This window comes from Sorex araneus, chromosome X (assembly GCF_027595985.1).
Source record: "Sorex araneus isolate mSorAra2 chromosome X, mSorAra2.pri, whole genome shotgun sequence".
Taxonomy (NCBI): Eukaryota; Metazoa; Chordata; class Mammalia; order Eulipotyphla; family Soricidae; genus Sorex; species Sorex araneus.
This window is the reverse complement of record NC_073313.1, coordinates 55552127-55575319: the sequence shown is the minus strand read 5'-3', so window position 1 is coordinate 55575319 and position 23193 is coordinate 55552127. Positions and strand designations below refer to the sequence as shown.

The window sequence follows — 23193 nt, the reverse complement described above, 5'->3', positions numbered from 1 at the left end:
CTCACAAAGATAAGTGAAGACATGTTTCTGCTTTTAAGGAGCTCAATCTGGCAAAGGACACAAAAATCACAAACAACTGTGCTAAAAAGAAGAGTTCCACTTGTCCTACAAGTGCCTGCAGAGAAGTGTAAAGGAAGTGCAGTGGAACATCAAGAGGAGACGGAAAGCAAGCACTCTGCTGGGGACATCAGGGTTGACTTTAGGAAAATGGCATTTGAGGATACCAAATGAGAACTACTTCACTGGATGCAGACTATGGGAAAATGGGGAAAGCACTTCCAAGGGAGAAAAGAAAAGAAGGTTGAATGAATGAATGAATGAATGAATGAATGAATGAATGGAACTTTTTATCCTTAGATGGGCTCCTATGGTAAGTTTTGAAACTCATTGGCATGGGCGATCCTGGTATTGACTTGAATGGAAGACCCAGGGATTGGCTAACATGGTACATGGGGGATCCTGGTTTAGGCTTAGGGTTGAGATAGGAGACCTCGACACTGATTTGGAGGATAGTTTAGCAGCCAGCTGGCTGGAAAGGCTGTTGCCTGCGATGCTGTATGTATTGGTGGGGGGGGGCTATCAGGGACTGTTGAGATTTGGGAGCTGAAGTGTGGCTAGACTGGAGAGACACGGAACAGTTCCGAGTGGAGGGATGGTTCAAGGACTAGCCAGGAGGAGATGGTGAAGTGGTCTGGAGGAAGGTTGCCTGAGATAGGTGGTTCAGAGGGTGTGATGGGATAGGGAATCTGACAACTTGTGATTGGCAGAACTAGAAGATGAGTGTATGAACTGCCCGGACCAGGGAGCTGTCCTGCGTGAGGGTTCTTCAGAGATCTTAGGTGAAGATCTTGTCCAGGCAAAGCCAAGGGACATTGAACGGCACTAGGATGATGGGTTTCAATAGCCAAGGACTCTGGGACCAGCGCAACGGAGAGATCTCTGGCAGCCGTGGTGGGGCTGGCCCAGGACCGGAGCGGGCGCTTTGGGGCCAGCCAGGCTTTGGGTGCGGGTGGCGGTTGCAGGTGGGGCGTGCGGGGGCGGGCCAGGAGAGCGGGTGGGGGCAGGGGCGGGAGGCGGGCCAGCGGCCGGGGCGGTCCCGCGCGGCAGCGCTGCGCAGTGACTCCGCAGCGGGCGGAGCGCCGTGGGCCGCGTCCTCCCCAGCGGTGGCGGTGGCGGCAGCGGCAGCGGCAGCGGCAGCTTCAGCTCCTGCTCCCCGTGCCATCAGTCCCAGCGCTGTCTCCCGGGCCCCCCCGGGCCCCCGGGCCCTCAAGCCCGGTGCGCGCCCTTGCGTCCCGCCGGCCCCCTCCCCCGGCTGGGCCCGGGGGAGGGTGGCGCAGTGAGCGAGCAGGGACCGGGCTCTCCTGTCCCTTTCCCTGTCCCTGGGCTGCTAGGATGGAGGCGGGGTCGGGGCCCCCGGGCGGCCCGGGATCTGAAAGCCCCAACCGGGCAGTGGAGTACCTCCTGGAACTGAACAACATTATCGAAAGCCAGCAGCAGCTGCTGGAGACCCAGCGGCGGCGCATCGAAGAACTGGAGGGCCAGCTGGACCAGCTCACCCAGGAGAACCGCGACCTGCGGGAGGAGAGCCAGTTGCACCGCGGAGAGCTACACAGGGACCCGCACGGTGTGCGGGACAGCCCGGGTCGCGAAAGCCAGTACCAGAACCTGCGCGAGACCCAGTTCCACCACCGCGAGCTGCGGGAGAGCCAGTTCCACCAGGCGACCCGGGACGTGGGCTATCCGAACCGGGATGGCGCCTACCAGAACCGGGAAGCCATCTATCGGGACAAGGAGCGGGATGCCTCCTACCCGCTTCAGGACACTACGGGCTACCCGGCTCGCGAACGCGACATGGCCCAGTGTCACCTGCACCACGAAAACCCAGCGCTGGGTCGCGAGCGTGGCGGGCGGGATGCTGGGCCCATGCACCCCGGCCGTGAGAAGGAAGGCGGATATTCGGCTGTGGTGGGTGTGGGGTCCCGTGCCCAGCGGGAGCGGGGCCAACTGAGCCGTGGCGCATCCAGGAGCTCCAGCCCCGGAGCCGGCGGTGGCCACAGCACCAGTACCAGCACCAGCCCGGCCACAACGCTCCAGAGAAAGTAAGATATGTGTGTTTGTACCCGGGGCTCTTGCTCTCTAGTTCCCTCTTCAACTTGTTTGCCTGGTAAAGTAAGAAACCCCTGTACTCCTCTCCTGATGTAACCTGAGGAGGGGGGGGGCGGTGGAGGAGAATGGATAAACTAGGTTCCCCTCAGGTAGCCAACACCCCTCTGAGAGCCACCTAGGCAGGCTGGCCAGATGAGTGCAGCTTGACTCTTCTCCAAACCGGACCAGTCAGGGCCTAGAGCTGTCACCACCCTTCCACTTCTTCACCTCCTAGCTGTCCCTCGACAGCTTGGACATCGATTTATGTGAGGTGTGCTGATTGAGATCTTTTATTGTAGGCTGCGTTTCAATTCACAGCTCCTCCAGCACCCCTCACCCCCATCCATTATTTATTTATTTATTGTCTGATGAGGTTTCCTCTGCACATCTAAGTCCCTGGTCTTGTCTTCTCTGGCAGCCTCGGCTTTCTCCTTTTCTTGAGAGACACCAGTGACCAGAATGCTGGAGAACTGAGCTCTCCCTCAGGGAGGAACTGCAGCACATTTTGGCCAGGGGAGCAAAGATGGAGGCCAGGCCCTTGACTAGCTCCTTCAAGACCATCCCTTCTCTCCCAAGAAAAATACTCCCCATTTAAAGAGCATGAGGTGCCTTTTAGAGAAGTGTAGTCTATAGCGCTTCCCTCTCATTGGACCAGTGCCAGTTTACCAGTTGAGGTCTGCATGCCTGCCTATTTGGGACACCTTGGCAGTATCTTTTGGGTTTGTGGCACATGGTCTGTGTACACTTTTTTGTGTGGATACCACCATAAACTGGTCAGAATAGTTCTGACTGAGAAAGTCAAGGGCACACAGGCTCATAGAGCTGCCTTATTTCTTTCCTGATCTTTTGGAAAGATTACTGAGCTGGGTCTAAGGAGACCCAGGTTCCCCTTCCAGCTCTGCTGCAGACTGGCTTTATGACCTTGAGTGAGTAGCTTCCTCTTTCAGGCCCCCATTTCCCCCTTTTGCAAGGCAGCGGCTGCCTTGGCTGCTCTTTAAGGACCCTTCCAGCATAGATTTGACAGCCCTGTGACTAATCCAGCTACACTACAGAACAAGTCTGAAGTCCTATAACGAATGAACGGTCCTTCCCCCTCCTCTCACTGCTCAGCTGGCCCTACCATGTGCCACAACCAGTGGAGTGTCTCTTGGAGGCTGGGCTGGGGGTGGGGAAGCCTTCTGCCTCAGGAAATCTGCTGGGAGACAGCTCTCTGCAACTCCCCCGTGGTGAGGCAGCAGGCTGGGGTGCTGGGTTGAGATGGCTGGGCCCCAGGAGCAGCAGCTACTGCTCAAGGTCTTGGCTGGGGCCACTGCAATGCACCCTCAGCTGAGTTTTGGTATGAACTGGCCCCGCGTAGTCCATGGGCAGGGTACATGGGCAGTCCTGCCTAGGCGGGGTTGCTGGGAGCCCATTCCTGGAGGACTCACTCTGTGCAGCTTGGGCACTACACTGGAGGCAAGGTACTGATGAACCAAATCAGGCCCTTTGAGGCAAGGGCCCTGGTGAGGTGGGGCAGAGAAGACTGGATGGGCATGGTGGTCTTTGAGCATGGCTGTGGTCAGGCCTGTGACAGAGGAAGCAGCCTCATTATGAGTGGCTCCTCGAAGCAGAACCTGGGGAAATTTGTGATAAATCAGGGAGAACTTTCAAACCTGGCCATCTGGCATTGCAGTAAACTGCTGCAGGTGGGGGTGAGTGCTGGTTGAATGTGTTCAGCAGAGGCTGGGGTTGAGGTGGGGGTTGAGGGGAGCTGGAGACTCTGGATTGGGCATAAAGCTCATTGAAATGGACTGGGCATTCCCAAATTCCAGGATTCTATTACCCTCCAATTCACCATCCTGCAGATGCAGATATGAGTGTCTTGGCTGGCTGCAAGCCTGTTTGCTCTTGAGATTTGTGCTTCTGCTGTCGCACTGAACTGCCTGTGGATCTTTCCTCTTTTGTGTGCATCCTTTAGGCAATCGAATTTCCTTGCTTCATATTTGCTATCAGACAGATTTTCTTCTAGCCTTAGACTGTACACTTCTACAGTCATCTGTACCTCTTTTGGTTCTCACAACAGGCCTGTATAGGGAGCATTAGCAGCTCCATTTTCAAGATGGGGAAACTGAGGCTCCTTGATGAAAGGACCTTGCTCAAGGTTATGCTGATCCTAGTCCCTAATGGAGCTGGGACTAAAAACCAAGCACAGAAATCTCTGAGACCTATTCTTTTTCCTCTAGAGCTTTTCAACCCAGAGGAGTGTATTGGCTTCAGATCCTGGCCAGGTCCTGAGCTGAGAGAGCAAGGACAGGATCCTTAGGCATCTAGAGGATTAGAAAAATAAGAGAGGACTTTGGGATATGGCGGGGGGGGGGGGTGGGGGGGCGAGTAGTCTATGTGGGAGGAAAGAAGGCTATCTCTCCTGTCCTCTCTCCCTCCAGACCAGGTGTCAGAGGGGCCTGTTGATACAGTAGCCATTGCCTGGCTTGCTGCAGCTGCTGCAGCAAGCAACTCCCCTGCCAGGCCTGTTCTGAGTTTGGAAGGAGTGGGTGAGAAGCAGGGCTGGCAGGGTGGGAGTTGAGCAGCAGAGGCTGCAGCATTGGGGGAGGATAGGTATAGCTGGCACAGGCTAGGTGCTCCTGATCCCCAAGCTCCCTCTGCTGGAGGAAGAGGGGAAGAAGGGTCCTGGGCCCAGGGGCAGCTTGTTGATGGTCCTCTCTGAAGAGGGACTTCCTGAGTCCTCTCCACCACCATAATCCCAATCTTACAGCTGAAGAAGCAGAGGGCTCAGAGAAGTGAGATGACACACTTGATGCTCCACTTTTAATAAGACAGCTGCCCAGTCTGGAGAAAATGGACCCATTAATAGCAGCTGTCATCCATGCCAGCACGACCCCATCCTTCTACCCTCGCCCCCAAATTCCTATATGCTTTTGCACCATCTTTCTGGACAGGTTTCTGTGCTGTGCTTGGGGTGTGGCTTTTCCAGTCTAGCACAGAGTGTGATGAGACCTGACCTTCACACATCCAGTGGATCTTGGGACATGGCTTGTTTATCAGTGGCTTCTAGTATTGTCCATGGCTCAGGTTTCCCCCCTTGAATTATGACCACCCCTACCTTCTTACCCCCTACTTCAAATATTTAGAGGAAAGCAATGCATTTTGCTCTCATTGTTGAACTTGGACTGCTCACCTCCCTGTAGTTCCATCACCTGCAAGACTTTACAGACCTGCTGATGGCCATTGCTGAGCTGCCCCCCTCCCCCATGAAGATCTCTGCATTTTACACACTTTTTTTTTACCTGTGTCAAGCTCAGCTCAGCTGTAAATGGTGGCGGAAAGGTGGATGGTGAAGCTGCTATAGTGGTAACTTGCAATCCTTTGCCCCCACCCCATTCCTACCCACCCACAAGATGGCTCATGATGGAGGACAGACACTAGTAGGATGGACACCTGGTGTTCTTGACAGACAGGGCAATGCATCACCTCTCAGAGCTGCTGTGGGGGGTGGAGAAGGGTGTCAGTGCCAGTGTGTTTCCTGAAAGGGCTGAGAGAGAGCTCTGAGGGAGAAAGCGAGCCATCTCTGGGTGCTGGGGGCTCTGGAATAGTGTCTCTTTTGGTGTCTCCGGCACTTTTCGGGAGGCTCTCTCTTCTTCTTAGGAGAGAAAGCCATTTCTTTTGCCCCCTCTTCAGTGTGAGCATTATAATTGCGTGGGAAGAAATAATACTGTTGAGTTGAATGAGAAATTGAGGAGTCTTGCCTTTCTGGCTAGATCTGGGGCAGGAATTGGGTTGTTGTCAGCCACAAACATTTCTTGGCTGTGTGAACCGAGCAGGAGGGGCCACCAGGCAGAGCTAATTCCATGCTCTTTGCACTTGCAAAGCCCTCCTCCCACCCCCACCCCCAGAGACACAAGGTTCCAGCCTTGCCACCATGGTGATGCTGCTTCAGACGAATGAGAGGGGTAGTGAAGAGTGGAGGTTCTGCGAGGAAGGACCAGGAGAAGCCAGGGAACTAATCAAGGACCTTTGAAAAAGAATGACTGACTCCTGGTGTGCAATGAAAGTAGAGGTGAGAGGAAGAATTTGCACTTCGACTCGCCATCTGCTACTCTGTACCATTCCTGCTTACTGTGGCCACCGAGACTGCTGGGAGCAGAGTAAAGACCGGAAGCATGGGAACAGAGGCCAAGTGCGTAATAGGTCTTAGCTTTTCATGCACTAGATAGTAGTCGAGGTGGGTTTATGTAATTAGAGCTAACAACCCTGCAGACACTGTGTGCCAAGAACTAGTTGTTCTGAGTGCTTTCCACATATTCATTCACTCAGTATTCACATGAATCCTTTGATGGGAGCTATTACTATTAAATCCATTCTACAGATTAGAACACCAAGGCCAGAAAGGTCACATAAGTTAACCAAGGCCACTCCATGAATAAATAGCAGGGCTAAGAAGGTGCCAGATAAAATCCAGGTGATGGGGGTAACCCAGTGTTCTCAGTGATCTGGGTACTATCCATCATGAAGTACTGCCTCTGATCTCATCGACACAGAGTCCCTGCCAGGAGGCATGTATTAGCCTCATTTTAGCTGAAGAAACAAAAATCAGAAAGGTGCTTCAGGTTACACACTTACATGAGGTCCAGAATTGGTTAGCTCTGTAATTTTTAATATACCTTTAGCACTTGCAGGTGGAGTATAAAATGTTGAAACACGAGTCCAGGCTTGGCTCTTCTTCCAGCTCAGAACTTTAAGGACCATTTTTGGAGTCAGGATTGTCTCCTGGATTTTTTCGATAGTCTCCTAGACCTACTAGATTCTTAAACTGTGGGTCGAGACCCATATGGAATAGTGTAACTGAAACTGAATATGTGGAGGCTGGAGCAATAGCACAGTGGGTAGGGCATTAGCCTTGCACACAGCCGACCCAGGTTCCATTCCTAGCATCCCATATGGTCCCCTGAGCACCACCAGGAGTAATTCCTGAGTGCAAATCCAGGGGTAACCCCTGTGCATCGCCGGGTGTGACCCAAAAAGCCAAAAAAAAAGAAAAAGAGAAACTGAATGTGGGGAGGAGGTTAAAAAATTAGCAACAGTAAAAGGTTTCTGAATGAACAATAATAAAAAATTAATTCCAAATCAAACATGTAATGAATCCAAATTGTTTCTTGGCAGTGGCAAAAAGGGGTCGCAAGCAGAAAAAAAATTAATCAGCCCTGTTAACTAGATGCCCCTTCTGTTCTTGCTCCATTAAGCTTGTGATGAGGTGTAGCACTCTAGCACTGTCATCCTGTTGTTCATCTATTTGATCGAGCTGGCACCCGTAACATCTCCATTGTGAGACTTGTTATTACTGTTTTTGGCACATCGAATACACCACAGGTAGCTTGCCAGGCTCTGTCGTGCAGGCGGGATACTCTCGGTAGCTTGCTGGGCTCTTCAAGAGGGGTGATGAGGTGTAGCTAGGCCAAACTTTCTGCAGGACAGCCGTGGTTTCTCTCTTTTGGTGGTTCATGGTAAGATGTTAAGAACCCTGTGCCTGTCATACTTAGTACTCTTTTTTTAAAACTTTTTATTGAATCACTATGAGATAGACCCTTACAAAGCTGTTAACGATTGGATTTTAGTCATACCGTATTCCAACACCCATCCCTCCACCAGTGTCCCCAGGTTCCCTCCCATAACCTCCCACCCCCCACCCCATGCCTACCTCTCTGGCAGGCACTTTTCTCAGTACTTTCAGGATCTTGCCTCACCTTTCCTTTCTCCTCAGGCAGGCCTGCCTGCCCCATTATTCCACTACTTTTCTGATGGCCTCTGGTTTTCTTTGCATTTGCTCTTCTTATCTCCTGGGTTGCTTTATCCAGTTCCCAGGTAGAACTTGGTTCTCATTTCTCTCAGGTTTGTGTGTTGGTTTGTCCCTGACCTTGAAATGAACACTTTACCCCTCCACTCTTCTTACAATGCATACAATGCATTTATTGACATTCTTTCCCAAACACTTTCTCTCCATTGCTGTTGTTTTGATGATTAAGGGCTGCACATGCTTTGTGTGGTTGTGGTGTTCATCATGGGTCAAATCAGTTGCGGAGCTTGCACACAAGCTCTCTAGGGTTCACACTTATTTGAGTTGTGGTGCTCAAGCACATTCTGGTTTAGTATTTGCCTAGGGTCAAATTCTTGGCTCTGGTACTCATACATTTTTTCCATTGTGATGTTCACTCGGGTGGGTTACATGCTTAGTTGTGGTCCTTGAACACACCTAGCTATGTGTGAAAACTTTCACATTCTATTGCAGGGCCATCTGGAATCTCATACAGCAGAACCACTAGGACTGCTCTCAGTTCAGGTGGGTGGCACTGGGGATCAAACTTATGGCCTGAAACTTGCAAGGCAGATACTTTTAGCCACTGAGCCATCTCCTACATTCTTCTTTGCCACTTCTTATATGTATCGGTCATTATTTGTTTCTTTTCAGTATCCCCTGTATTTGATTGAGAGGCCCTTAGGACTGAGATTTGATTGCCCTATGTTGAGTTCATGTTATGGCAGGCCCTGTTCTGGTTGCTACAGGCCCAAATGAAGATGCTAAAAACTTTGAAAGAAACAGCACAGCACAAAGTAGCTACTTAAATAAGTGCTGAGTAGACAAATGAATTTCAGATTAAGTTCTGGGTTTTCTGAATGCAGAGGGAGGGTGAGACTTTGCAGTGAAGTTTTCTTTCCTTCTCAGATCCTATAGAGAAAATTCAACTTCTGAATTAACTTGGCTTGCAAGAGCCAAGAGCTATTTTGGTCTCTGCTTTCTGTGCTCCTCATCCAGGATCCTTGTTTGTTATAATGTCAGGGGGTATCACAATTGAACAAGACTTGGAAACTGTAAGGCTAATACCATGACCATGTTGTCCCATGCCTTGACCCTCAGTGCAAAATTTTCTGTTCTGAAAGGAACAAAGAGGCTTCCATAAGACCTGTGTGCAATCTGCCTTGTCCTTTGGGATGTTGCTTATTTACCCAGAAAAATCTTTATTGAGCTTAGACCCTGAACTGGGCAGAATCAAAATAAAATGAGCACCTCTGGCTCATTCCCTGCTGTTTTTCCTGACAGAATAATAAACAGTGATTGGGAGAAGAATGATGAAATAAATGGCTTGGTACCTCTTTGGGGACGACTCATGTAGGGCAAGATAATTTGTTAGTTATGTTTACTTCCTCATATTAGTCAGCCTTTCTCCAAGCATCCATGTTGAAAGCATTTATATGGAGAAGCACATTCTCAAGCACTTAGAAGCCCACACTCTATTAGCCCTAAGCATTCTGAGAAATGGTAGTTCCAAGAAAGGACTTCATCCCAACTTTCAGATCTTCAATTTGCCCAAATAATTAAGAAGGATAAAATTGTATTTTCTGGAAGGTGGTGTTCATGTTCCCCAGATACACACACACACACACACACACACACACACATCAAAAAACCTTGCAGCTGCTTAGCACATCAGGCAAGGTTCCCTGTAGAGCCAAGGAAAAAGGATGGAATATATTATGTGAGACTGCCCTGCCCCCTAAAGGTAGAATGTAGCAAATAAAACCATCCAGCCCAAATCGATGCATCACATTCCTTTCAAAACAAAGATGACAAGCCAGGGCTGCAGGGCCAGTCAGGCTATTTCCTTTATATTTTAGAAGGAAATGCATCACACTCATCACTTGATAGGTACAATTTGCTAATATTAAGTGCCTTTCATTGTAGCTATGCATTTTTTCTTTCTTTTCCTAACGGATAAAATGAGTGCATTATCTGGACCTTGTTCTCCACCGGATTCCAGGATGTATTCATTCACTAAAGGAAAACCAATATTTTCTTCATGAAAATTACTGTAAAATTACTGTCATTGTATTTGTGCTCTAAAGTACTGCTTTTTTCTTTCCTTAAAATGTTCTTATATAACAGGAAGACATCTCACCCAACTGAACATCTCAGGGGTTTTTTGTTTTGTTTTGTTTTGTTTTGTTTTGTTTTTGTCTGGGGTCACACCTGGATGTGCTGGGGGCTTACTCCTGGCTCTATTGTCAGGAATCATTCCTGGCAGGTTCGGGGGACCATATGGAGTGTCAGTTTCAAACACAAATTGACTGCATGCAAGGCAAGGGCCTTACCCGCTGTACCACCTCTCTGACCTCCCCCCAAACTGTACATCTGATATTCTAGCCAATTCATAAGTAATCCATCTTACCATGAATCTTTTGAGAAGTAAGATCTGTGATTTAGACTTTCAAAGAAGACTTTATAGAAGAGGTAATGCCTATGCCAAGGGTTGGAGTGAGCTAGGTAACCAATGATGATGGTATGTGGGTTGGTGGGAATTGGGCACCAAAGGAAAATTTAAGGCATAGAGGACAGAATGGGAAATGTACAAAAGCATGGAACCATCAGGGCATAGAGTCCTTGTGAGGTGGGGGTAGGGAGCTCTTTTTTAAAAAACTAAAACGTGAAGCAGGGAGTGAAGGACACAGGGAGATTCAGGAGAGGAGTATGAAGAGTTGTTGAGTCCAGATTGTGAGGACATGTGAATAGTATGATAAGGAGCTTTACTATTGGGAACTGGGAACCAACATAGGGTTTTTAGCTGGGGGAAGAGGGTAGCATTGTAGAGTATGGGGTGATGTGTTGAAACCCATTGTTCTTTATTTGGAGGAGGGTGGACCACTTAGTAGTATTTAGGTCTTACTCCTGGCTCTGTGCCCAGGGATCACTCCTGGTGGTGCTTGGGGAACCATATGGAATGCTGGGGATCAAATTTGGGTCAGCCTTTTGCAAGGTCCTACCCACTGTCCTGTTGCTCCGGCTCCATGATCAAGAAAGTTTCAACAACACCAACAGAAAAGTCAAGTCACTTTAAGTTGGAAGAACCTTAAGGAGCACCTAGCTCAATCTATTAATTTCACAGGTGAGAAGACTGAGGCTCAGAGAGAGAAAGGCCTTGTGTTAGGTCACTCTTTGTGAGAGCAAAGGAGCTCTGATGAGAAGAGACACTCCTAATATTAATACTGACATTGAAAGTATTGTTCCTCAGATGTGTTAGTTTTTGCCTGTAAAGGTGGCAGGGATCATTATCTTTGTGTCCTACTGATGAGTCTCCTTTGGACCCAAGAAGGTTGATAACTTGTAGGAGAAGATTTGATGAAGAGGAAGAATCTCCTAAAGGGTCTCTTGCTTTGATGGCAGGCAGAGTCTCTGCTCCGGTTCAGCACTTCAAATCAGCTCTCTTAGATCAAAAGCTATTCCTGCCAGGCCCAACTCTCTTCTGCTGCTTTCCGTCTTAAAGGTGCTCTTTGAAAGGAATGGAGGCAGTTCAGAGATTGTTTCTGAGCTTATGCTTACCCTGTTTCTATTTTCATTGACTAAGGCAGGCTTGTATCATTGTGCTCCTGCTCCCTTGAACAGGAACTCTCCAACCTCAGTATTTTTGTTTTCAGGCCCCATCATATGAATAACAAGAATCACAAGGAATGATCACTGGAGAAAAACAGACTTAAGTTGGAATCCAGGTTCTGCCCCTAATTACTACGGGGTAACCACTGGTTACCACTGTGTAAACTTCTCTGAGCTTAATGACAATTTCCAACTTTTGAATGCCATCCACAGATACCTGTTGGTACTCAATAAAGTCTTTTGTTCATTGAAGTCTTTCGTGGGCAAAAAAAAAAAATCAGGGAAATGGCCCACGACCATGCCAAAGCATATGCTCTGTACCTCATTTCATAATCATGGTATTATCTGGATTTTTAAATTTTTTTAAGTAATGATAACTCATTGAATTAGTATATTATCAAAACAGGATACAAAGTTAAAGGAAACAAAACATTCCTTCTCCTTTGTAAAATCTCCCATAGATAATGTCTTGAAGAATTCAGAATTCAGTGCTCATAAAGACTTGCTTTCACTAAAAATTAATATATTTCCTCCTTGCTAATATCAGACTGTTATGGCTCATTGTATCTTCCTTCTGCTCAGCTACCAGTTAATGTGAACTATAGCACTCACATCTCTGTTGATCTCTTTTTCTGAGTTTTTATTTTCTATTTCAATTTTTATTCTTTCCTTAACTTATGTTCTTGGAGTAGGTCAACCTCAAATCATTTGTGCCTCGGGCAAGTATAAATAACTAATGGGTGTAAATAGCTGAATGAATCGAAGGCTGGAGAGGCTGGACTGGTGATCCTGGAGTTTGAAGTAGATCAGGGGGTTGTATAGGTTGGGCAGCTACTGGTCTTCAGTAGGAATCTTACATAGGGGTATGGAGGGGATGATGGGGGAATAGGATGAAGGGAACTCTGGGAAAATGGTGAAGGGAAGAAGACACTGGGAGGGTGTGGTGCTGGGATAATTTAGGCAAGAAACCCTACCATTAACAGTATTGTAAACCACGGTGCCTAAAATAAAAAAATTTAAATATATAAAAAAAGAATGCATCTGTGTGGATGATTGTGGTAGGAGGAGGTGAGGGGTTAATTAGTCAGGAGTCAGTGCTTTACTAAAGTACTGTTCTACTTTTGCTTTGAACCGAAGCTTAGATTGGAAAACAGTATCTGAACCACCTAGGGTCATCCGCTTCCCCATTTTATGTGTATACTGTGGGAGACTGAGGTCCAAAGTAAGAGAAAGGATCTGTTTTTTAAAAAATCTAAGCAGTTTTTCCGTGTCATTAGAAAAGGGCAAATAGTATACAGAATGCATATAGTAAAACACTGTCTCTGCCCTCCTGATTCCCACCCACACACACTTCCACATCCCCTTTAAACGCTGACTTTTACCATTTAAGTTTTCTGGTGGTAACCTCATATCTCTAAATAGCATGTATCAGTGGTTATTTCTTCACTTGTTAATGCAGAATAGTATCAATTGACTTTTATAACCAATGAGAATTTAGCTTATTGACAACACTTGGCTCCTTTTCTCCTAAAATTACTAATTTTAGTAATTATATGACTATTTTGGTTCCTACATTAGTATGTCTGTAACTTTGTTAAATACCATTTTAAACTGAGAAATGGATAGATCTCTGAGAAATGAGATCTATCTCAGAGTATCTCTTGATTATTCTGTTTGTAAGACATGATCATTAGTGCCTCGTTCTCCACATGTCTCCTCCACCCTACCACCTTCTACTTTATGGAACCTGTTCTGTTTGGACCCAGAAAAATATATTACATTTGCATTCTGATTTGTAACAATAACTGGGTCTTCAGTTCTTAATCTAGATAAACTGAGTTTAAAAGTTGACCACCAGAACACTATTTATGTATTATGAGCATGTTATTCATTGGAGGGCCAAATGGTGTACTATAATTGCACCATGTTTCCCACAGAGCCACTGTATTCCAATAAAATGCTCCCAGCCTCAAGATCCAATGAATTTACTTTTCATGCCTGACAATTGCTCAAAATCATTCTACCTTTTACCTTGTTTTATATTTGAACCAGTTTTGTCTTTCTGCATTTCTCCTTTATGCACTTGATGTACTGGTTATTTACTTACTGTTGAGTAGAACTCATTGAAATAATGGAACAATCATAGTGCATCTTTTGGGCACATTTTTTATGGAAATTTTTAAAGAAGAATTTTAACATGTCACACTGACATATAATATGCTCACAAAAGAATGCTTATATTACATATTCTTGGTTTTGCAAATTGAATATTACCTATATGACTTGCATTCAGACCAGGATCTGTTTTTCAGGATCCAGTGGATGGCACAAATGGCTGGAGCACATGAAGGAAACTTAAAGTTCGGTACCTAGCATGGCATGGTACCCTGTGCCTCCTAGCACCACAGGATATGGCAGAAAAAAATATGGTTTCTATTAACTGTTACTGATACTTGGTGAACTCTTAATCTGTTGCACTTTTCCGTTTTTTTCAGTTTCTTTGGTAATTTTCTCCTCTTCATTTCTGGAATGTCTGTTTGTTGAATGATGAGCTTTCTGGAATGATCTTCTAGGCCTCTGAACTTTTCCATCATATTTTCTATTTTCCAGTTTAGGATGGGTTACAGAAAGTCTGACTAAGGTGTCTGTATATCCAGGGTGGCCTGTCCACTTGCTGGCTTTATTTTAGGTGAGCCACAAGGGAGCTGGCTGTTATAATAGGTGCTTTCCAAATGCTAGAATGAAAAGCACTTTATTCTGGGGGCGCCAACCTGCCATTAGATGACCTAATTCATCCCAGATAGTTTTATTCCTAGGAACCCTCTGATATTTTCATAGGGGTGAATGCCAAGCAGCTTGTGTTCTAGGTGTGGGCTCTGGAGGACAGGGGAGAATTTCATATTTCCTTCTGTTCATCCCTCTGTTTCGGCCCTCTGATCTCTTTACTTTGTGAACATTTTCTCTTGGATTTTTGCTTCCAGATATTTCTTGACATCTCTCATTCATTGATAACACCTTCTTCCATCCTTTTTACTGTTAGGAAGTATATGTTATCCTATTCACTTTCATTTTAGAAAGGTTCTTGGGAGAGAGGGGAGATAAAATCTTGTTCTTATGAGGTCCAAAGCTAGAGCAGCTTTTAAAATGGTTCTTTCAAAACAAACAAGCAAAAAAAAAAGCGGAATAGAGAGATAGTACAGTGGGTAGGGCTCTTGCTTTGAATGTGACTGACCTGGGTTCATTCTTTGGCACCCTGAACCCTCCAGAAGTAAGCACTGGTACCATCTGTGTGGCCCAAAAACCAAAATAAATACAAAAAACCAAAAACACCCTCTTAGACCAGGAGAAGAAAAGGGTTGCCAGATCGGAAAGGGGGCATAAATCTAGTAAAACAGCTATATGGATATGGATGGAAAGTAGACTTTTGGTGTTAAGAAGACATTGATTATCAGACTGTACACATGAAGCCTATGTAATATTACAAACCATTATTCAACTTTTTTTAAAGTTATTTTTCAGAGTCCTTTTTCAGTGCTAGGGACCAAACCCATGGCCTCACATACGCAGTGCAAGTGCTATAGCACTGAACTGTGTCACATCCTGCTAAAAGGGTTTTCCATGATTGAGAAGATAGCTTAGTAGGCTAAGCACATGTTTTGCATATGCAGGGAGCCCAGGTTCAACCTCTGCACCATTGGAATGGAATGATCTCTGGGCCAGCTCCCAAGCACTGCTGGGTGCAGCCCACTCAACTACAAATGATTGGTCTTTAGTCAGCCTTGACTCTCTTTCCCCCTGGCTATTTTCCCACATGCTCTTTCCATGAATAAACTTTGGGGGGAAAGGGAAAATGGTTGTTTTGCTTTCTCGATCCAGACAGAGAATGGACATTGTTAGTGAATTCTCCAAATGATCAGCCCCAGGTTGCCTCAGTTTGGCCTGTTGCCTCTGGCTCCAGCCCTAACATAAGTGTTCCTGGAGCAGCCTCTGGAGCACTTTTATCCTCAGCCTCTGCCACTGGTATCCATGAAATCTTGTTAGTGTCCTCAGCTGAGAAATTGTAGCCCTGGGCTCTCACCTCTGTCCTGATCCTGCCACTGCTTCCCTCATTGTCTGACTCCAGAGGGCCTGCGTCGGCTGCATGCTGTGAGCTGTGCTGAAGCAGAAAGAGGTGGGTGCTTGGAGAACTGCCCAGTCTCCTTGGCTTAGAGAGGGGAGCAGGTGGGCCAGGGACAGGCCCTAAGCACACAGGAGGCGCTTTGAGGCTGTGCTGAGGCTTCTGCAACAGCAGGCTGCTCTAGCTGCTCCCCCTTCCGCCCACTCTCTTTCCCATCATGGTTGAGCCTCCATCCCTCTGCCTACAGCAGAGGGAGGCAAAAAGGGGGGCTGGAAAGCCAGTTCCATTTTCCATCTCTCTCTCTTTCTCTCTGTCCTCTCTCCCCCGCCTCTCTCTCTCCTCTGTCTGTCTGTCTGTCTGTCTGTCTGTCTGTCTGTCTGTCTCTCTCTCTCTCTCTCTCTCTCTCTCTCCCCTCTGTCTCTCTCCAGGCTGCTAAACTGATCTGAGCTGCAGTTACCTGTGTCTGACTCCACCATTTCTTTTTGGTGCTGTCTGTTTCAGTCGTTCGATGGTTATAGCTTCCAGGAGCACTACTTGAATGTGCATGATGTGGGAGCCTTGGGCTTCACTCTGTGGAGGGGAAATAGAAGCCAGGTGAGGGAGAGGAGCTTAGTGCATGGCTGGTAAAAGAGATAATGTGTGTCTTAGCTATGCTATTACAGAAGGAAGTTGCTGTAGAGCAGTGACCAGATTTGGCTTTGGAGTCAGACAAACCCAGACTTAAATCTCAACTTCACAAATTTGCTGTGTGGCTCTAAGTAAAATCACATTGCTTCTTGGTTTCCACATCTACACATGAAAAGACTGCTAGTCACCTGCATTGCTGTTATGAAGAGCACACAAGTTCCAGATCATGGTATGTTATTAAAAGTGAATTTATTATTTTGGGATTATTTGAAGGCAGAATATTTTAAGGCCCAAATAATGCCTGATAGAGTAATAAAAAGGAGTGTGATCTTAGGGGAATTTGACTTTATTCCTCCTTAGACCAAGCCTCCCAGTGATTCCTCAACAAAAATAGCATAAAGTTCTCATTCTTTTTTACTCAAGATTCTCTTTGTTTTAGTGTGGTCTATCTTCTCTTTAGAAGTATGAAGTGATACTGACCTCTTTTGTTCCTAATTTTTTTGGGTCACACCTGGCGATGCACAGGGGTTACTCCTGGCTCTGCACTCAGGAATTACTCCTGGCGGTGCTCAGGAGACCATATGGGATGCTGGGATTTGAACCCGGGTTGGCCGCATGCAAGGCAAACGCCCTACCCACTATGCTATCACTCCAGCCCCCTCTTTTGTTCCTAATTAAAAAATATACAGACAAGTATTTCCTTGATCAAATATGTGGTAATTTTGAACATTGTCATCAGCATTGTTCTTATCATCATGTTTCAATAAGTAGTGGAGAGAAAGGACTATTGGAAGAGTAATCACCATCAAAAGGATAACCAACAACTGAAACCACCATGGTCTTGATTTGGCATTCCCAGTACCACCGTGGCCTTCAGTATTTGTGTGGATCCATCGCTGAAAGCAGTTGGTTGCATTCATTATCCAACAAGTTTTCTGATTCATCCATGGTTCATTTAGTTGTTCTTCTCTTTCGATAGCCTTAGTAGAACTGTCTAGTTTGTCATCATTCACATGATTTCTATACTTGGCTCTCCTTTTGTTTTCCCACTTCTATGTTTGATTCTTGGCTGAGATGATCCCTTAGAAAGGAATATTTCTATCTGCATTACTTTTCAAAAGGATTTTTACTTTCACTCTTAACACAGTCATGATTTCAGTGACACTTGAACTTGGGGCATCTTTACCCCTCCCTCAAGGGCTGTTCCACTTCCTGACTGTCATAATCTTCCTGACACTTGCAGTCTGAGAAAGCTTTAATGTGCTCCTTTGGGTCAGGCTACTCTGATCATCTTTCTAGTCGTTTTATATCCTTTCTTGCCTTGCAGTCAAGTACTACTGAGTAGTCTAGTGTTTCCTAAACATAATAAACTTCATTTTGCTCCCATGCTTATTTTTTTATATTCTGCACTGTTCACATGGCCAAGAATACCTTTATACCCCTATTCACATGGCCCATCTCTATGTGATTTTTAAAGAACATTTCCAATGTACCCCACTCACTGTTCCAGGCATTTGGAAATAGCAAACAATACAGATAAAATCTTCCAGAGTTGACATTCTTGTATGTGTATGTCAGGGGCAGGGGTAGAAGAGAATAACTAATAAGCAAGCACAAAATATCTCAAATGGCAGCAAGAATTACTGAAAAGAATTAAGCTCAGAAAGGGGATCTAGGGAGTGCAGAAGAAGAGTCATCTTTGCATATGGCCAGTATTTGCATGGCCATTATTAAACAGCATGTTTCTTATTTAAGTATTTCCCAGTGTTGCTACATACTCATTGCAATCATAATCCTCCTAACATTTTAGTGCTGTAATTATCTCCATTATATATATTAATAGGACTGGAGCAGGTAGGGTGTTTGCCTTGCACGTGGCCAACCCGGGTTTAATTCCTCCGTCCCTCTCAGAGAGCCCAGCAAGCTACCAAGAGTATCTCGCTCGCACAGCAGAGCTTGGCAAGCTACCCGTGGCGCATTCAATATGCCAAAGACAGTAACAACAAGTCTCACAATGGAGACATTACTGGTGCCCGCTCGAGCAAATCAATGAACAATGGGACTACAGTGCTATATATTAGCAAAGTGAACCTTACATGTGTAATTCACAATTAGGGGACAAAGCTAGGATTCATACAAAGTTTCATTTTACCTTAAGCCTTAGCTTATAATCTCTGTGCTTCTCTCCCCCCCCCCCAGCAGGCCTTACCAAAGCTCTGTGAAGTCAGAATTATTGTACCTACTTTATATTTGGTGAAACTGGGGTTCAAAGAGAGGAATGAACTCAAATATGGTTGCACACAAATAAATGTGCTTGTACTCAGATCTGTCTTCAAAGCCAGGCCTTCCTATAAACCTGAGGTCTATGGAAGTCTACTTGTCTGCTTCTACATTTGTGCAGTCCATGCAAAGTACCAGCTGAGTACCAAAGTACTCTGCTCCCTTCTTATCTTTCCCTTTCTGCTTCAGAGGAACCTTGAGGTGTATATGAGATGAGCACCCAAGCCACATTCAAACATTGGTTATCTCTTTTTTTTCCTTTGACCTAGAAGATGGATACAGATAATAAGACCAAACAATTTCTGAAAGTAAGTCCAAGAAATATGGGGTAGGGAATTCTGGAATCCTGGAGACCAATACAAAGATCTTGATGGGCATATTGCCTTGACTCAGATACTTTATCTTGTAGAGGAAACCTCTGATATGTGGGACCCAGTGGAGGAACAGTTTCCAAGTACCATCTATTAACGATACTGATGTGAATAATAGGCTGCTCCAAGATCCTTTGATTTCCTGAGCTAGGTCTTTGTATTAGTATTGAGGAGGGGCCTTGTGGAGGAAGTTACTCTATTTGTCAGGAACTTTAGGGTATCTGGTTAGTGAAGAATAGAGCATCCCAGACAGCCCTTCAGGTTGTGTGTCAGATCCTGAAGCCACCTTGACACAATCTTGTTCATGGAAGTCTCTGCATACTTATTTCCATTTCTTAGACACTTTAAAAATGTTATGCCAAATGTATTATTCTAGTAGAATATTTAGAAAAAAATGGAAAAGTAAAGGAGGGAAACACTACCCATAATTTTGTACACAAGGTCACTTACTATGAACATTTAGTGTATTTTCCTCATTTTCTGCATTCTTTTTATGTGGTTGAAATGATACTTCACCTATACATTATTTTTGCTTATTTGAACATTTCTCCATGTGATGGTATGTTCTTTTTTTTTTTTGCTTTTTGGGTCACACCCAGCGATGCTCAGGGGTTACTTCTGGTTTTGCACTCAGGAATTTCTCCTGGCAGTGCTTGGGGGACCATATGGGATGCTGGGGATCGAACCCAGGTTGGCCGCATGCAAGGCAAACGCCCTACCCGCTGTGCTATCGCTCCGGCCCCATGATGGTATATTCTTCATAATACATTTTTTCTTTTCTGTTTTCTGTGCTGGGAATCAATCCCAGGACTCACATACACAAGGCAGTTTCTCTACAGATGAGCTATAACCTGGTTCTGCTTCTTATTTATAACCATCTTTTTTGCCACACTTGGCAGTGCTCAGTGGATACTACTGACTCTGTGAATTGGGGTTACTAACAGCAGTGCTTGGGAACCATGCAGGACTCCCATATGCAAAACATGCCTTTCATGTGCTTAGCATGTTGAGCTATTTCTATAGTCCATAACCATCATTTGCGATGGGGGGGTGGCTTGGGTTCAAGGCTTACACCTGGCTCTGTACTCACAGATCATCACTTGTTTAGGGGACCATATGGGGTGCCAAGGATCAAACACAGTATGACACCCTGCCCACTGTATTTTCTCTCTGGCCCCCTGACCATCATTTTTCCCTTTTATTTTTGCTTCAATACTGTTTTTTAGATATTTTAAAAGCACATGATAAATTTAATTCATAGATATTTTACAGTAATAGTTCTAATAGTTTTAAAAATTATGGCTTGTGATTTCAAAGGAGGCATTTTTATAATCAAATAGTGTTGCATAAAATAATTTGACTATGGCTGAATCTCAATTTCAGAGATGTTGAACTCTCTGAATCTTGCCTTTATGTACTTTCTTTTTTAAAAAACTTTTTTTTTATTGAGGGGCCGGAGCAATAGCACAGCAGGTAGGGCATTTGCCATTCATGCAGCAGACCCGGGTTCAATTCCCGGCATCCTATATGGTCTCCCAAGCATCACCAGGAGTAATTCCTGAGCATTGTTGGGTGTGACCCCCCAAAAAATGCGAATAAAAAATCTTTTGTATTGAATTACTGTGAGATAGACTATTATGAAGCTATTCATGATTGGATTTCAGTCATACAGTATTCCAACACCCATCCTTCCACCAGTGTACATTTCCCAGCACCAGTGTCCCCAGGTTTCCTCCCATCACCTCAACCCCATCCCCTGCCTGCCTCTATGGCAAGCTCTCTTCTTCTCTCTCTCTCTCTCTCTCTCTCTCTCTCTCTCTCCTTTTGGGAATTATGGTTTGCAATATTGATACTGAAAGGTTATCAAGAATATCCCTTACCTACTTTTAACCCTCAGATCTTGTCCAGCATGATCATTCCCAGCTATTATTATTATTTTTTGCTTTTTGGGTCACACCCGTCAAAGCATGGGGGTTACTCCTGGATCTGCACTCAGGAATCACTCCTGGCAGTGCTCAGGGGACCATATGGGATGCTGGGAATCGAACCCGGGTTGGCAGCGTGCAAGGCAAACGCCTTACCCGCTGTGCTATTGCTCTAGCCCCTCCCAGCTATTATTTTGATCAACATTTTTAATGGCTATTGATATACTATAATGTACTTAACCATCCTCTCAAACTAAGATATAGAAACTAAACCCATTTTTTTTCACTCTGTTAATTATGTTACCAAAGGCCATGCTTGCACATACATCTTTGAGGAAACTTAAAACTTCTAGGGAAATAGCCTAGTGTATGAATAATTCTATTAAGCTTTTTCTTTCAGGTTATCCCTGTGGTTGAGTCTACCATTATTATAATATTTTGTTTATTCATTCTTACATTATCACATATTTACCCTATACTGCTGTGTATTAGACTCTGAGGACTGGGGATACAGAGCTGAATAAGATGGAGGTGTAGCCCACAAGGATCTCCCAGTCTTCAGGGAGAATCAGACATGGAAAATGGACAATTTCAGGACAGTTTGATCAGGACTGCAAAGAAGACAAGTAAAAAATCCTGTGGGAGAACAGAGCAAGGGATCCCAACCTTCTCTAGGGACATTAAGATATACTTCCTGGAGGAGGCCTTGCCTAAGTGAGTCATGGTGGATGAATAGGAGTTGGTTTAAATCGGAAGGGAGAACTTCCTTTTAAACATAATGAATTGAATAAATTTATTTATTTATATCTCTATGTCCTCCGTCCCTCTCGGAGAGACCAGCAAGCTACCGAGAGTATCCCGCCCTCACGGCAGAGCCTGGCAAGCTACCCGTGGCATATTCGATATGCCAAAAACAGTAACAAGTCTCACCATGGAGACGTTGCTGGTGCCCGCTCGAGCAAATCAATGAACAACGGGACAACAGTGCTACAGTGCTATATCTCTATGCTGCTTCCCCATAGTCTGCTGAAATATGAGAAAGAGAATAGAACAGGTAGAAATATACAAAAATATGCGTTTTACCCCTGCTTCAAAGAACATGTGAGAGGACTTTTCTCAAAAACTGACAGCCATCAGGATAAAAAGACCTCCAAAAAGTGAACTTGGGAATCTTGCATACAGTAAGAAGCTCTCACCCCAGTAACTCCGTAGTGCTACACACCACCTAACAAGCTCCATCTACACACAGAATTTGCCATCAGCTTGTTAGTGTCATGGTAACTGATCACCAGGCAAAAGCTCTTAAGAGAGGTATACTTTTTCATGTAATTTTTATATCGGCAGAGTTGGCACAGTTTAAAGAGAGCCTCCATTCACTAGTGGTGAAAATGTCAACTGGATCAGACTTTTTTGGAGACAATATGAATATTCTTCAAAAAAGTAGGGATTGAACTTCCATACAGCCCAGCAATTACCTCTTGAGAATACACACCAAGGACCCAAAAGCAAAGTGCTGAAAAGATACCTGTATTCCTATGTTTATTGCAGCACTGTTCACAATAGCCAAAATCTGGAAACAACCCAAGTGCTCAAGAGCAAATTACTAGATAAAAAACTATGTACATATACACAGTGAAATAATACTTGGTCATAAGAAAAGAGGAAATCATGCAATTTTCTGCTATGTGGATAGACCTGGAAAGTATCATGTTGAATGAATTCAGTTAGAGGGACAGGAACAGACTGAGAATGATCTCTGTTATATGTGGGATATAAAGAGACTTTGTAAGGGAATACCAAATGCTCAAAAGCTATTTCTATTGAAATGAAGAGCATGAGAACTGAGAACATGAGAACAAGTAGGAAGCTTGTCACTCAGGTGAGGGATGAGGTAGGGAAGGTGGAGGGGGAAAGTGCCTGCCACAGAGGCAGGCTGGGGGTTGAGAGGGAAAATGAGCATTTGTGAAGGGATTGGTGTTGGAACTCAATCATGAGCTTGCATTTTACATCTTAAACTATGTAATTTTATAATACACAGTGAATCAACAAAAATAAATACAAATCAAAAGAGAGTCTCCACAGAGATGATTAGATCACTCAGTGTTATATGAGAAAGACAATCAATCTGCGATGATAACCCAAAAGAAAATAAACATTAAAAAAGGAACTTGTCAGGGGCAGGGAGAATGAGAGTGGTGGGAGCTCTAGTATAGTATGTAGGACGCGGGCCTTGCACACAGCTGATTTGGGTTCAATTCCATGCATCCCATATGGTCTGCCCCAAGCCTACCAGGCATGATTCCAGAGGACAGA

At 45.2% G+C, this 23193-nt stretch overlaps 1 protein-coding gene across 4 annotated transcripts in view; it reads left to right on the top strand.

Moving 5' to 3' along the window:
* Window positions 1-1114: 1114 nt before the first annotated feature.
* The window catches only part of IQSEC2 (IQ motif and Sec7 domain ArfGEF 2), a 91729-nt gene continuing 69650 nt past the window's right edge, over window positions 1115-23193 (top strand). Inside the window, exon 1 of one of the 4 annotated variants that reach the window (XM_055119679.1) lies at window positions 1115-2099. In XM_055119679.1, coding sequence (XP_054975654.1) covers window positions 1393-2099 — 707 coding nt within the window. In that variant the 5' untranslated portion in view covers window positions 1115-1392. Of the gene's footprint in view, window positions 2100-3387; window positions 3606-23193 lie in introns of those variants that run through there. The other 3 variants (XM_004606471.2, XM_055119676.1, XM_055119677.1) reach the window with 3 other exon arrangements.